This window comes from Apteryx mantelli, chromosome 9 (assembly GCF_036417845.1).
Source record: "Apteryx mantelli isolate bAptMan1 chromosome 9, bAptMan1.hap1, whole genome shotgun sequence".
NCBI classification, from domain to species: Eukaryota; Metazoa; Chordata; class Aves; order Apterygiformes; family Apterygidae; genus Apteryx; species Apteryx mantelli.
In genome coordinates, this window is record NC_089986.1 from 9,599,054 (window position 1) to 9,615,479 (window position 16,426).

General features: G+C 42.2%; 2 protein-coding genes across 2 annotated transcripts in view; one reads left to right on the forward strand and one right to left on the reverse strand.

Moving 5' to 3' along the window:
- Window positions 1-2,832, reverse strand: part of MRPL47 (mitochondrial ribosomal protein L47) — a 20,008-nt gene extending 17,176 nt beyond the window's left edge. Inside the window, exon 1 of the mRNA XM_067301640.1 lies at window positions 2,722-2,832. The gene's annotated coding sequence lies outside the window, so the exon portion shown is untranslated. The remainder of the gene's footprint in view (window positions 1-2,721) is intronic.
- Window positions 2,317-16,426, forward strand: part of USP13 (ubiquitin specific peptidase 13) — a 54,495-nt gene continuing 40,385 nt past the window's right edge. The window contains exons 1-2 of the mRNA XM_067301642.1: window positions 2,317-2,469; window positions 13,489-13,614. Coding sequence (XP_067157743.1) covers window positions 2,317-2,469; window positions 13,489-13,614 — 279 coding nt within the window. The remainder of the gene's footprint in view (window positions 2,470-13,488; window positions 13,615-16,426) is intronic.

Genomic DNA, 16,426 nt, shown 5'->3' on the forward strand with positions numbered 1-16,426 from the left:
ATAGTCTAGAATGATCTGGTCTGCCTAGCTGGTAGGGCTATAAATTGTATTTAAAATCCTATCTCTATTGATTTTTTTTTTAATATCAATAAAATAAGAAATTAAAGAAGGTGTAAATGAAGAATGATCCTGATACAGTTGTAATACTTATCTAGTCAATTGCTGCATGTTAGTAAAGATATAGAAGTTACATACAGAGAATACCAAATAAGGCAAATAGATAGGAACAATAAGACTTCAGATGCAAACAAGATGCTTTGAAATCTAGTTAGTATTACAAACTTTTTTACTTATTTGCATGTTGTTACTTCACATTTCTCTGAGGAGTATTCAAAAGAGTATTCAAAATCAACTTTGTAACAATCAGTTTGCAGATGTTAGCAGAAGTTAGGCCTTTACTAAAGATCAAATAAGAATATTCTTACATCTGAAACAATTATTTAAGAGCTCTTCAAGAGGAGGCTGCCTACTGTCATGTTTGTAAGAATGGCATTCCTTGATGATTTAATATACCTGACATCAATGAACAAGTACCTTCTGGGCTAACATTAGTTGTTTTAAGCTGCATGTGAGGACATTCATATACATACCTGCCATGCATTTTCAAAACTGTTCAGCTATTTTTCTATACTGCTTTTGAAGTAGTGAATAAATAGGTTACTCTATTTATCTGACAGGCTTTTGCCACTAGAGGGATATGTTTCCTCAGGTTCTAAGGGCCATAGTATTCCTCTAGCTTTAAATCACATAACAGAGTGAAGGGCTGTGCCTTCCTTAGAGTTTGTGGCCCTAAATTACCTGTCCATGTTGAAATTTCCACTTTTTTTAAAGGAAGTAAGCCCAACTTCTTTAGCAAACCCTGGTCATCTTGTGGTTTCAGGCTGCTAAAAACTAATGAATTTCTTTCATTATATTGAGCAATAGTACATAGAATATTTGAAGTAAACAGCCTCATTTGCTGTTTCCTAGCACTGCCAAACACTAGTACTCCAATTGATTTTGGACTTCTTATTTTATGATTCTTTGATGTAAATTCCATTCTTGGGTAAGTCTAAAGCCATTCCATTGAGCTCATATTTTGCTCTCAGTATTTCAGAGTTCCCAACGTTTTTGATTTTGCTTGAAAAATTACTGAGAACAGACTACACTGGTTAGCTTACACTTGCAGCCTGTTTCTTTATTGCTGGATACAAACTCATGATTTTTCAGCTCTACTGTTAATTCAGAACCACTTTTTGAACTTTTGGTTTTTGAGGTAAAAAGTGGTTCTAGCAAAGGTCACACATGTAGAGATTGCTGTTAAGTGATATGAACTTTGATTTTTCAGTCACCTACTTGGAAGTGGTCCATGAACCCTTGGACATAATGTCAACTACAGCTGGAAGGCCACTCATCTAAATTATATGGCTTAATTTTAAACGGATCAGTCTTTTCTTTAATCCTGCTGCTGCTAATCCTGTCAGGCATATGCAGTGATCTATTAGATACTGTTTGGAAAAAATCACGATTTCGAGTGTTCTTCTACTTTTAGTTACTTCTCTCTGTTGCTCTACCGCTACCGGTATTCTGTCAAGGTGAGGAGAACCACAGCACAAGTCAGAAGAGGTCAGTTTAGACTTAAGGCGCTGTCCCTCATCGCAGAGGTCTGCGTTCAGGTCGTGGCACAGCCACTGGCGTCCAGCGCCATCTCGAGCGGAGTCGTCGGGCTCTGCTGCGCCTTGCTTCTCTCGCATCCCAACAACTGCCGCCTCAGCAGCTATTTGGCTTTGCCGAGATAGATTATAAGCCGTTAAGGTAGGAGCCCTTCCTGGTTATGCTGACATACGACAGCTCCCGCAGCGGGGTTGTGACAAAGGTGCTCGTACATGTAGAGACAAAGCGGGATGAAACCTGCGCCGCGTCGCAGCTAAGGGGGGCGTGGGGGAGGGGCGCGGCGGCCCCTCAGCGCCCGCCGCCCCGTAACGGTCGCCCGTGGCTCGCGGCGGGGCGGGGCTGCCCGGGGCGGGGGGGGGCGGCAGCCGGCGGCGCCCGGGAGGCGCCTCTCGGGGGTCGCCGGCGAGGGCCGCCCGCCTCCCCGGCCCCTCCTTCCCGCCCTCGCCGGGACCCCGAAGTACCGCCGCAGCTGGTGCCGCTCCTGCTGCCATTGGAGTAAAAATAGCATCTTCCCTCCCCCCTCCTCTCCTCTCCCCTCCCCTCCCCCGGGCCCGGCTCCCGCCGCCGCCCGCCGCCGCGCCCTGCCCCGGGCCCGGCTGCCCGCCGCCTCCATTGCCCGCGCCCGCTCGCCGTCGGCCGGCCGCAGGCAGCGAGCGAGCGAGCATGCAGCGGGCCGCGCTCTTCGGCGGCGGCGACGCGCGGATGGCCGCGGGGGACGTGGGCGAGCTGCTGGTGCCCTACATGCCCACGATCCGGGTGCCCAAGTCCGGGGACCGGGTCTACAAGACGGAGTGCGCCTTCTCCTACGACTCGCCCGTGAGTGCAGCGAAGCCGCCGCCGCCGGCTGCCGACCTGCCCCTCCGCCAGGCCTCGGCCTGCCCGCGCCCCGCTCCCCTCGCCCCCTCCTCGGCCGCGTTTCCCTGCGCGGCCCGCGGCGCCCCGGCTGGCGGCCGCCGGCATGGCGGGAGGTGCCGGCGCGGCGGGCGCGGTGCGGTGCGATTCTTCCTCGCCGGGGCACTTGAAATGCCCGATCAGACACGAGAATGCTGTGTTTTCCGGGAAACTTACCGCCCGGGGAATAGCCCCTGGCGATCCGGGCTGCGCGTGCTCTCCCGCCGGCTCCCTCGCTCTTGCTTTCGCCCCGAGAGAGCAAGAAGCAGGAGGAGCTGCCGTTCCCGGCCGCGTATTCTCGGCTAGAAGCAAGCCGGTGGTTCCGCTTGCTTGCCGTATCGCTGCTTATGCTCCCGTTTGAGATCTTTTTAAGGAAGTCTTCAAAGAAAAGGTTCAACCTGAAAATCAGTGTGAAAGTCTTCCTGAAGTACTTTCCCTCCCGGGGTTTCAGTTACATCACTGGACTTCAGAGAACTTGTATTTTCCCACTAGCTTATTTAGTTTGTTGTTAAATGAATGTTTGATGCACGGTAACTTTCTATCACGTTTTGGTTGTCTTGCAAAGCATCCACAAGCTCTGCAGATGCACATATTCTGTTGCAGGTTTGGGGCCTTACTCGTTTTTAACTTTGAAAACATTGGAAACATTAATAAATATCGAGTGGGTACTGCGTAAGAAACAGGTGTTTAGAAATTACACTTTTTAAATGGAGTCGAAATTTTTTTAAAAGTTGCTTCTCTACATTAAGCCGAGGTTTCTCAGCGGCGATTGAGCGCTCCGTATTGACGTAAAGTTAAAGTCAGTGACAGCAATCTCAAGGAAGCTCAGCATACATGACAGCATAGTCAATGAAAGATACGTTTGAGATGGATTTTTGAGTACTTTATCCCTCCCTCTTTAATATTTCCCTCTAATACAAAAAATCAAAATTGGTTTCAAAGGTGACTCAGCTGTTTGGTGTTCATCATGTCTTGTTGAGCAGAGGTTATTTTTACCCGCACTCTTCAGATCTCAAGTGTCACCCAGCAGCCCTGACTGTACCGGGAGGCGGTCTGATTAAAATTGCCAGATCAGACTCTACTGCAGAGGCACTAATTGCATTATATACTAAATAAGGCTGGGGAGGGGGGAAATCAATATACCACAATCTTTTCTTCAAATTTCTGCTTGGGTGAACACTAGAAATAGCACTTTTAGGCTTCTTGGACCTTACGGTTTATAAAAAGTTTCCTTTAACCCGTAGGAAGGGATATCAATTTCTGCTACAAATTAAAAAGCATTAATTAACACCTCTCCCCCCAGCAAATGTCAAATAAACACAGCAAAAGCTTTTTTTTTTTTTTTTTTTTAGCAAAACAATGTATTTGAGCAAAACATAAAGCATTTGAGCAGAGCTCAAATAAACTTAACAAAAGCTATGTATAAACATAGTAAAAGGAGCTGGAATCACCAGGTGTGATTTTCAAAAATGTTTCATCCCATTCACTTTACTGGGAAGAGATTCAGGTTTTTGAAAATGTTGTCCTCAGCCATTAGAGACTTTTTCTTTAAAGGTATTCACTGGGCAAAAGGCTCTGATTGAACCCATGCAATACCAGTAAAAATTATATTAGGCTCAGTTTCTATTGTCTAGTTTTCCACAGCTTTTCAGCCTGCACTGGTCCTCAACTTAGTTGGGTAAAAGACTTGTCTCAGAAAATGTATTTATTATTCCCATGTCATATAACAGATATTTGGGTATTGCTTCTAGGATAGCTGATTCTAAAAGACAAATATGTGCTTTTGGGGGTAAAACACCATCATTTGCAAATTTGAAAATGGCAAAACTTTGTTTTTAGAGTCTTCCATCCAGAAGGAAGGTGAAATAAGGATACACACAGATTGTTCCTTTGGCTAAAGAAAGGTGTTTATCTCTGTATGCTTTGTATTAGGTTGGCTTAGTGACTTATTTTCCTAGGTCAACTATGTATAACCTAAGTGAGCGACTTCCTATTGAGGTGTCTGCTTCTTTTTGAAAGAGGCGCATTTTTCTCCCCTATAATATTAAAGCAAACAATCAATGTTAAAAACATATCCTCTGGGATTTATTGTCAATAGTAAAATTCCAGATAACTTTGTCAGCTGAGGAGGTGTTTTCCATTGTAAGCTTATTTCTCAGTATTTCCTTGCCTCTTCTCATTTTGCCATTTCAAATATGTTCTTTGTTAAACTTGAAACTTCAGCACTTCTCTGTTTGGAGTCAGCTCAATGCAAGGTATATTATTACCTTCCCTGCAAGGGAGTATTGCGATCTTTAAAATACAGTAAACGCTGTCAGATCTATGGGTATTAGGGTGCGAAGTGCTATTATTATAGAGAAGGATTCTCCAGCAATTTTGAAAAAGACCAGGAGGTCCAGTGGGATAGTCAAAACCAGAGCTGTTTGGTCAAGGGGTGCCAAGGAAAATGAGGTACTGTGTGTGAGTGGCTTCATCTTTTAGTTCCTGTTGTGTGAATTTAAATGCGCCGCAATACGTTGCTTTTGCAGAGTCTTTTGTCAGTCTGTTGGTTGTGTCTTCTTGTCCGGATTTAACCAGTATAGTGTCACTGAAGATCCACGTTCTAGTAGATAGAGGTGGTTTCACTCCTCTTTCTCAGCATCTCTTGACTCGCCATTCTCTTTCAGTGAGTTTTAAATCTTATTTCCCTGAGTAAAGATCTGAGAACAATGGAGACTTTGAACTGTGCTACAAAGAGCGTCACTAGTTTCGAGATTTCAGAAGTGTGAGCGTAGGAGAGGTACAAGTGGATATTTGGTATATTTTTTTCCAAGTGGATTAATACCAGCACAGTGATCTTGTCAGAAAAGTAGTATTGTTAAAAGGGCCACTAGATAAATGAGCGAGTCAACTCAATGCTTTTCTGAAATCTAAAATTCATGTCCTTAGATTTGGCCTATTTCCAGCAAAATGTACTAGGGTTAGTCTCCAGAAAAGACAGGAGGAACAGGAGAAGAGTTTCTGTGCGTTCGAGAGCCCTATTGACAGTTTTTAGTTTGCTAGTCTCAGAAGATTAGAAAATGTGCCTTTATATGACTTAATTTTTAATTACTCTCTTTTTTTGGTGGCTTCTAGAAAAACTGTGTTTCCCTGATGAGGGCTTCTACTCCAATTAACCTTTGATTCTTTATACTGGAATTCAGAAGGGAAGGAAGGCAGCCTACAAAATACAAGCAAGGCCTGGTGTGAGTATTGCTCCCTCTAGTGACTGGCCCCAGAAGCTGTACTAGCCTACCACTTTCTGACAAATTGAATGATCAAATCCTGTACTTCTCATTCTTGGGACCTGATGCACAGTCCCTTCTGGTGATGGTTTTCTTTCCTGTATCTGTGCTGCTCTGATGCAGGTTTCTTCTCTCTGTTATTTTGTCTGCTGCGACCTCTCTTCCTTTGTTGGCAGCTGAACTTGACTTTGTATTGTTCAGCAGAACGTGGGAAGCAGAAAGATTGTATTTACATAATCTTTTGTCCACTGCGGAGCTTGTTATCTATACAGAAGTACAGGAGTCAGTGGGAAATTCCACATTTAAATGGGATCCCTTTCCCCAAAACCTCTGATCGTTTAAGACCAGACATATCAGAGGGAGAGATGATTGCCAGAAAAGGGATATAAACTGGAGTACAGAAAGGGCATTGGATGTTACAACTACAGCGTAGGTCATGAGTCCAACACAGCTATGGGACCAAGCAGTCTGGTTTCTGTAGATTACAGGATTGTGTTTGTTTGAGCAGCTTAAAGCTTGGCCTCACACTGCTGGAAAATCTTGCTGCTGACAAAAACTTCCTGTGTGGATCTTGCTAACTTCATTTTTGTGGCTTGGGAAGTTTGTAGTGGTTATGTTAGGACAATTCCCAAAGGCTAAACTGTGCTAATGCTCTGCTGTTTATCAGACAGTACAGTTGAGACTGAAATCCTTGAGAGTTTGCAGTGGGTAATGGACATCAGTGACCATGCTGTATGTAATTTTCTAGCAGGAAGTATATCCTATCTGGCTGTTCCTTTGGCCAATATTCCTTGAAGAAAATTAGAAAGTCACTGGGCCTCTGATTGGGAAGGATAGGCAGGTATCTTGTTTATATTGATGGGATGGGAGCAGCAGTGAGGAAATAAAAATAAGAGGATTGACTACACCCAGGCAACTTGAGTATTCCTGGCAAATTATTTTGTTCTAGTTGCAAAATAACTCCAAATTATTTATACAGTGAATTGCTGTTTGGTGATGGATACTAATTCATAAAATCTGAGCAGCACTACATCCCAAGACGATCCTGGGAAGTCTGATGGGTGAGTTCATTGCAGGCTGGGAGTACACTAGGACACTAGGGTTAACTTAATTATTACTGCTATTTCCAGTCTTCCAAAGCTAGAGAATTGTTAAATCAGTGACGCTTGTACTTGCAGTTGTTCACAAAGGAGAAAATACCATGCAGCTTTGAAGAACAACCAGAGTGTGTGTGCATAGTACACTTCTGTGGGTTTGATCTAAATCTGGATCTAACTGGCCTTTCTCTCCATTTCCATGACTGACTGAACTTTAGCTAACTTGCTGTTACCAGAGTAATGATGGGCTGGAATTTTTTGAGTAGTGGTGAGACTTTGATAGTAAGGTACCTGTAGTGCTGGAGAGATGCAGATGAGCTCATAACCCATCTGGAGCTCTGCTGAGTCTCTGTGGAGCGCCATTAGGTTTCCTGTGACCTCTTCTGTTCTGGAAACACAGTGTTGGCTTCGTGACCGACAGAACTGTACAGCTAGGACTCTGCACAGTGCAAAACTCATCAAACTGTCTCTAAATCTAAGGTACCATGGAAGCAGTACAGGTCACACTGCTTGAGTTGTGGTACTAGGCTTGAGCTAATAAACCCTGTTGGATCTGAGCTGTCTCTGTCAGTGACCTACACAAATCGCACCTGGATGATACAATCACAGACAGTGCTGATTGCTGGGTGTAAGTTCTTTATTCCTTGGCGTAGGTCACGAGTCCCCATGACCTCATGTTAGTTTTGTCATCATATCTGCACACTTACCTTGAAGCCTTGTTGCTGCCGTGAATGTGACTTGTACACGATGCTGCTTCAGAATGATGTGTGTCCTGGTCTGGAGTCCTGTAGGGCTTGTGTACATGAATGACATCTAGAACCATGTCTTAGAATGATGGTTTGGTTTCATTTTGGTGTCTGGCTGGCCCTTGTGGCTTTTTTCTTCAAATGAAATGTTGGAAATGCTGTACTGGATTGGACTTGTGTCCGTGTGCCCATCTCTGAGAGTGTCCAGTATCAGAAGCTACAAGGGAGAGAGCGGATACCTTTGTTAAGCAGTCATGAAATAATAATATGCTCTTAGGAAAATATTCTGCATAATGCCTAGTAAGTAGCGTTTAACCCAAGACCTTGAGGATTTTAAACCTTGCAAAACTCCGATATATTTGTTGTTATAACTTTATCTAGTTTTCCACATAACATCTGAACCCCAGAATCCTGATACATTTTTGATTTCAGTGATGTTTTCTTTCTTCAAGCTGTTCAGTATTTTGCATACTGCTATCACAACGTGATAAAATAGTAACTTTGAAATTTGTTTCCCCCCTTTTTTAAGGATGAAGGGAGGAGGGGGCTGGGATTTATTTTTCACTTGTAGCTAGAAATCTAGTTACTGGAAGCCCTGTTCTTTTTTTCCTCCTGCCAGATTGTTTCTCCTTTCTTTTTCTGCTTGACCCAGCTCTTCTTTTCCTGTCTCTCCTCCTTCACCAATTCCTTTAATTCATGGCTTGTTTTCACTGTTTATACATTTTTTTTATGCCAATACTTGTGTAAGACTGTCTTGTTCTGTTCTTTTTTTCTGATTCTGTTGGTTCTCTCCTCTCCTCCTCTTTGCCGCATGCCCAGTTTTACCTTCTTCTTACTATTCATTTTCTCCTTTTCCTTTTTTCGCCATTGCTTTCTTGTCACTTTTGGGTGAAAGAGGACAGTTGTCTAAAAAGCAGACTTATGCCTGCATTCAAACCCCATAGTACTTTTGAATGTGACTAGATAGATTCCTGGTCTTCAGCATCCACTTTGCAGGTTGATTCCCCCCCCCCCCCCCGAAGGGAGTATTACTATAGTTGTTGTGGTGAAAGCTTGGAAGTGGACTCTCTTGTGCCAAGGCAACCTCTGTGTATTCTTGCATTCAGTCAGTTGGCTGTGTTTTTTTCCTCACTGTTTCGCTGTAGGTAGTATTGGTGCATGAGAGATACAGGCTTTCTTTTTATTCTACATGGTAAATTATTGTGTGTTGTTCAGACGAATATTCATAGCTGAAACTCATTATTCTTTTTTAGCCTTTTGAAGAGTCTTGAAATAAAAGGCCTGCCATTTAATTACACTAATGTGGGTTTCAGTGCAATATTTGTATTTTAGGAATGTTCCTGTAACTTTTCAAATACATTAAAGATTGGATTGTGGTTATACAACAGGAGTCTTGTGGCCACCACCACATTAGTAATGGTGATTACTGTTGAACAGTCACTCTGAATAGAGCCTGCATGGCCATTGCTTTTGTCAGGACACATTTCTATGGGAACATATTGCAGAATGCAGGGGTTCCAGTGACCGACCCTTTGTCATTATTGGGACTTTTTATATTATCTTTAATGGGAAGAACAAACTGTTAATTCTTTATATTTGGGGTATAGAGACTCATGAAGACTAGAGCTGCCATTTTACTCCCTTCTCCGATACCTTTATTAGTAAATTTTACCATTGTTCTGGTGGATCTAAAGCAAACAGCTGTGCTGCAGACATTGCACCCAAGTCTGTAACTGTTTGCTGTGTCAGTAGATATACATCACCACAATAGATCTTTTATAAATTCATTATTGTCTGAGCCACATCAGGAACTGAAACTGCTAAACCCTATATTTCCCTGAGGGGACTAAATGACTTGGGGATTGGTAACGGGATACAGGTTATAAGTTCAAATCTAGATCAGGTTAGTAGTGTTTGAAAGCTCTTGGTGTCTGGTGCCATGAACTTGTGTGAAGTGAGATGTTGATCTCACTCAGTTTCATTGTGGACTGGTGTTTGTGTTTGCCAGATCTCTCATCCACCAGCTTCCTTGCTCTGTTTTTCCCTTCAAGGCCTGGGAGGAAGTGACTGTCTCATTCCAGCATTTTGTCTCTGTGGATTCCTTGTCCCTTTGCTTCCTCCTCCTAGCTTTGCAAAGCATAAAATATTATCTAAATAAGTAAAAAGAGCCGATTTTTTTTTTTTAAAATACTTTCCTCTGTGGTGTGGACAGTATGTCTCCCTATTAATAAAGCACTAGGCATACTGTGGCTGGGACTATCTAAGCAGCAAAAAACAGGAAGAAATGCAGTGAAGAGCAATCATGTTTTCTTCTGCTTGGAGGGTAAGAAGACCAGTCTACTCTTGAGTGGATGGGCCTTCTGCGTAGGGATTATGGCCTGTAGCCGGAGCAGTAAGTACAAGCTTCTGTCCTAATAATGCCTTGAGACTGGAGCAGTAAGAGAAAACAATGTCCATATATTGCTCTGTCCTAAACTTCATACTAAGCCCACTACATGCTGAGGCGAGAGAGAAGAAAATGCTAAAATTCCTACTTCTGTCTCTCAGGACATGAGGTTATATTTTTCTGCTATAAAATAGGGTCTTTGGTGCTTTGGATATGTTAGCTTTCTCCAGCATAAACATTCACGCACTTTTAAAATGAGCATCAGTTACAAAGATTTACATGCTACAGCTATGTAGAAATACTGTTCCTTCCAGAACTGGTTGTGTTCTCAGTTGAGTTAAATTCACCAGCACAAAGCCTGTCTTAGATCACAGTCAAGTGTGCTTTGAGCACCAAACAGGCGTGTAATCTTTTTTGCAGCCTTATGCAAGGGTGGCTTTTTTACATGGGGGAGAGCCTTTGCCCCGTTTTGCTGTGACCTTTTAGGCTTTTGAATGTTGTGTCCACTTCTTTGCAGGTTGGGTGAAAGAATAGCCTGCTTGCTCTCTCCAGGAGAAATAACTGTTTTGTTAGTAACCACAACCAACTTACTCAGATTCTACATTTAGCTTGTATACTGAAAGTGTCAGATTGTTGTCATAGGCTGCTTATCAGAAAAAAGTTCTGTCCTGTCTTGGGTTCCCTCCAAAGAAAGAGAGAATGGTCTCTAAGAAAACAAAATTGTAAACAAAGTTCCTGAGATCCCTAGACTGACAATACAGGTTGTTTTTTTTTTTTTTTTAGTATAGGCTGGATATCTACAGGATTTTCTTGTAGAGGAAACATCCTTGACTTTTTCAGAGAAAGAGATAATACATGATGGTTTGGAATACAGGATGTAAAAGCAGAGAGCCAAGGTGTTACTGGCCTTAAACTAGATAAATCTGTGTAAGAGTGTGTGGACTTGTTTAAAATACACAGGCTGTATTTTAAACATTATTGTATATTATGTACATTTTAAATACCAGATGTGGAATTTTCTTTTAAGTGCTTTATTACTTTTGAGCACAATTGTAGATAGTGGCCTTGTTCTGAAGGCTTAGAGGATTTCCAATTTAAAGGAATTGTTTTTTAAATAGAATCTTGGGTGTTATGTGGATCAGAAATGAGATGGCTAGAGAGTTTATTATTTGCTCTGTGGAGAGACCATCGTAATATCTAGATGCTGATTGAATGACTTCACGGTATATGTTAAGTTTGAATGACATACACTCTAAACACTTGCTTCAGTTCACAGATTTGAATCCTGAAATGCTCAGTTCAACTTTTTGTCCTTTTGAGGTAGGTAAAGCAAGGGCTGCGTGGTTCATTATGTGTTTGTCATTCAGCTAAATCTGAAAAGCCAGAGCTCATCTGTTTTGGCTCACATTAAGAAAACCAGAAGAGACTGGGATATTTTCTAGTCTTGCAATCAAATATCGTTCTCTGATCTCTCCTTCTTTCCTGTCCTCTCCCAGCTCTGCTGGTTCTTGTTCTGTTCTCCAGGTCCGTGGCTTCTGCTTGCCACTGCAGAAGTACCAGTATTTGCTGGTGTTTAAGAGCCAGTTCTTCAGTCCTTTAGTAGTGTTGATACAAATGAGCATGTCTTAAAAAATAGCATTCATGTATGGATGAAGGTGGCAGGTCAGCTTGAAGTTCAGATTTCTTCAAGTTTTACAGTCAGTAAATATACTCAGTACAGTGTTTAAAAAGAGTTGGGGAGAATTAACTGGGTTTAGAGCGGCACATTCAAACCTGATTTTTGGGGCAGTATTGGGAGAGGAGAGACTTGTCAGGCCTCAGCTGATTTGTGTCTGCTCTTAAATGAGCAAGAACTGCTTAACACAATCAGCCCTTCAGCCTCCTTTTCTGGAAGAGAAGGGACCTGTGAATAAGGCGCTGGTTAGGAAAGTGGTGGAGATCTGCCTGTCCTCTGCTACTTGTTCCAGTCCACAGGATAGGAGAGAGCCTAATTCATGTGATGTCTGCCATGGCAGGATGGGCAGCTCTGTGCTCACTCTGAGAGAGGGGACTGGCTGGGGTCAGAAGTAGAGTAGAGACTGCTGCCTTCCAAAACTTTGGAGAAAGGTATACCTGACTTTTAAGTATCTTTTATGTGTCACAGTGTGGGAAAGTACCCTGTCAAAGTTGTTGGTTTTGCATACATCTGGTGACTTGCGCTCTTCTGTGAGCCTTTGAGTGACCTTTGGTTAATCAGATGGTTTATAAAGTAATTTGGTGTTTACATTTCCTAACTACAGTTTTGATCACTGTTTTTTGCTGTATAGGATCTGCCTCTATATGCAATTGTTGCTGTAACAATTCTCAATCAATACATAATTGCATGTACGTTCCTAACAAATGTCTTTTAGAAACTATTGGTGACTTGTTATGGAGATCCTGATTTTTTTTTTTTCCCCTAAGGTGCCTATAGATGAGTTCAGCTCATGTTGTTCTTGGTGAATTGAACATGGGGTGTTCTGTACCATCCAACAGCACAAAAAAGTTCACAATAGAAGGAAGGTCACAGTGCTTCTAAAAAGCCCATTCTTTGTTATGCACCATCTCTTCAAAACAATGTGCACTAAAGAGGGCTTGAAAAATTGATCCAACACCTATGGGCCATGTGACTGAATGTCCTCCTGGCAGTCTGAATGATGTAGGAGAGGTCTGGCAGTGATGCAAACCCATCAACACCCAGCTTTTGGGGGAGCAAAAAGTAATGGGACTCCTGCCAGGTTATGTTACCAGAATGTCAGCCTTTGTAATCAATACCAGGAATATGTATCTTTACATTTCCTTTGTAGTGCCCTTGCCTCCAAGCACTCTGATTGCATGGGTAGAGCAAATCTCTGATAGGTACTGAAAAATGTTTCCCAAATACTTGCCGATTTCCTTGTTACCCAGTTCTAAGAGCCATGAGGTCACTTGTGAGATCTACTTTTCTCAGATAAGATTGTGATCAACAGCAGAAGTTGTGCCTGAATCCGGTTCTGAACCACCAGTTCTGCACCGCTTCCAATTTGGAATGTTATTCTTGCAATCAAGTGGCCCCCAAAAGCTTTGCTATTTCAAAAAAATGTTTATGCTTCATTGTTTCTATGCCTTACAATTTTCCATGCTTACAGTTCCCTCATGGATTGGGCAATCAAGTGGAATTTTTCAAGACCAACTTTAGACCTCCAGTTTGGATACTCACTAGTCTGTAGCTTTAAAGTAACCCATTTCAATGAGTTGCTATGTGCTGTGATAGGGTGTGGAAGGTTCTTAGAGGGCTGATAATGTAAACGCTGTTCTGTGCTATGAAAGTCATGTTTTAAGTTCTTGGTTGATTGCAGGCAGGGTCTGCAATTCTTTGATTTTTCTGCTTGCTGATCCCTTCCTATCCTGTTCACTTCCTTCTCTGCTGTAACTGTTTGTGTCATTCCTTTTAGGATTCTGAAGGAGGTCTCTATGTGTGCATGAACACGTTTCTGGGATTTGGAAGGGAACACATTGAAAGGCATTACCGGAAAACAGGACAGTGTGTATATATGCATCTGAAACGACATGTGATAGAGGTGAGATTTGTGGTTTCCCAACTGACTACCCCAGGCAGTTCTTGGGTCTCTTTTGCTTGTTTAGATGACGCATTTTGGATATAGACCAAATTTTGAATGACAGAACTGAACATGCTTGTATTTGGGGTTGGCTGTCAGATTCAGGTTCTTGGATCCCAACGCATCATATAATTTCACTTCTGTGCTGAATCACAAGCTCTAAAGGACCAGTTCTTAAAGGCAGCTTGTTGCCCAAAGATGCAGGTAATTGCCCCACTTCTACTGATTCTTTACTACATGCTTCCGCGTATTGTATACATATTGTATGTAACTAAATACTTTTTAGCAACCTGCCTTTGAAGTGTAGATTTACTGGTTTTGGTTCAGATTTGGCTGGAAGCTTCTGAGGCTTTTTTTATGTGACGTTTCAGCTCAAGGTGTCAGGATTTCTTTTCATCCTAGGATTTAAATCACGAGCCTTAATCCCAGCCTGGCCTGTGATTTAAAACTCAGCTTAAACTGATACTGGATTCTAGATCCAGACATTGCCTGCGGACAGTGTTACACCCTCCCACACATGGATGTATACGTACAAACTTCCTGTTCACTGTTCTTCCATAATGTCACTGCATATTAACAGTAATTTATAACCAGTGTTTCATAACATCTGTTTCTCTGTGATTTGTCTGGTGTCTTTGAAAAGCTCTTAAAGACTTCTGATCTGAGCTATATGGAAGGCACTGAGTTTGCTTCTGGTTCATTCTCCTGTGAGCTCTGTGTCTTTTGGCCAGTTAGAGGGCCTAAAATAGCTGCTCAGAGCGGGACAGACTATTTCCTGTTTTTCATTCTACAGCAGTGATTCCCCTGGGTGATGAAGGCCCTGGTGCCCGGATGACTTAATTTATTTCTGGTGGATGACTATTCATATTTTGTCTGATGAGTTATGGTGAGGCAGATGACATGTCCCCCAGGTTGGAGTTGGTGGTGGTGTTTGTTATATTTTAGAATTGCCTCTCCTTGTAAGAGTGATAACTACATTTCCTTCACATTGTTAACTGTAAGTTCTCGTAGAACCTAGTCTAGTTTTAGCAATAGTTCTGAATTTAGCACTCTTGAAGGATGATATCTCTGACTAGAGACAGGTGGGCAGAAATCATGTCAGGGTTCCTTGTATGTAAATTTCTTCCAGCATTGGTCATCCAAAGTGACCTGGGAATTTTCAATTTTAAAGTAAACTGGGATTAAAATGAGGCCTCAGAAAACCCTTTCCTGGGTAAGGATTTGACTGAAGAAGTCCAAAAGGGAGAAACAAATATACTGATAGTTGTTCAGTTCAGAGTACACCTTTGATTGAACTAGTTCAGTGGATGCTATTTTTCTTCTTGTGAATTGTGATGTAGCAGAGGGGCAGGATGTGTGTGTTTGGGGGGAGGGGGGGAGGGATACGCTGGTGCACTGGATCACATGGTGTGGAAGAGGTTCTGACTATACAGTACGGGTGATGATTTTGTCATCTAACATGGGCCATAGATAGGATTCCTCATATGTTAGCTCTGGATTTTGATTACCATGACTATTGCTTCTTACTCACTATCCAAGTTTTCTTCTGAGCAATGTGAAACATCAGGCCTTCACTGAAACAGTCTTATGAAGGGTCTGGCACATGCTACACTGTAGTTTTGTTTTTTTAAGCCAAGCTTTTGATGGTGTATGATACAGTAAAGCCAAAGGCATTGGATGTACTGTCTTAGAATTCTTTTGGCCAGGCTGCTGTTTTAGCTTGTGGTTCCCTTGGCATCGTGCTTGCAGAACACAGTGCATTGCTGCAGAAATCCTTGTTTGCTTCCAAAGGTGTTTGGAATAAATGTCAGTTATGTATCCTGGCACAATTTAATTAGAAAACAAGGGTCAGATCTTCAATCCATTGGCATAAGTAGAGCTACAGTGTCTGCCAGCAGCAGATCAGCACCAGGGACATCTGCTCAGTCATCAGAAATGTCTGCTAGAGCAAGTTATGGAGCACCCTCTGGTAAAATCCTTAACTAAATCAACAAAATGGATTTTTTTTGGAGAATTTCACTTTTCAGAATTTTGAAATCAGCCACTCTGCTATAGTATATGACTGTTGTATATGACTGCCCAGTAGTATTCAGCCCAGGGTGGAGGTTTAGCTTGGTGCTATAGTGATACCTCAGGCCCTGTTGAAAACACTGGACAGAGTAGTATGAAATTTACTGCAGTGGTGGGTTCCCGGATATCATACAATGACAGTTGTGTTTTAAAAACTTAGCAGTCGATGCAGATTATGGAAATGTAAAATAGGACAACTGACACCTTGTATGAGAAACATCACAAACGGAATCTAATGCCAAAGCTGATGCATTGTGCAGACTCCCGTTTGCTGCATGTGTCACATCTGTTACAAAAGAATTTTGAATTCTAACTGAATGAGGAACATGTTCAGTGCTGTCTGAGAGGTGGAGAAACTGAGGCAAAAACTGTTAGGTCCTGATTTTTTCAGGAATATTGGGCATCTGCAGCTCTAGTTTAGAAATATTCAGCAATTTGGAAAATCAAGCTGAAGCATTTAATGTTAGGCTATCAGTGATAGAAACACTCCATGTGAATGCTGCTTCTTTGAGACTTCTGGTCTTAATGACTTTCCTAACATTCTGCTTGGAGTCATCAAAATTCAAATGGAGCTTCCCAGTATTGGAAACAATATTTCTTAGTTATGAAGTTCTGATCTTGGGGATGTGTGTATTATAATATTTTTGTATTTATACTCAGTTTGTACTGTATCTTGATGCTGCTATTTTAGAATAAGAACAGA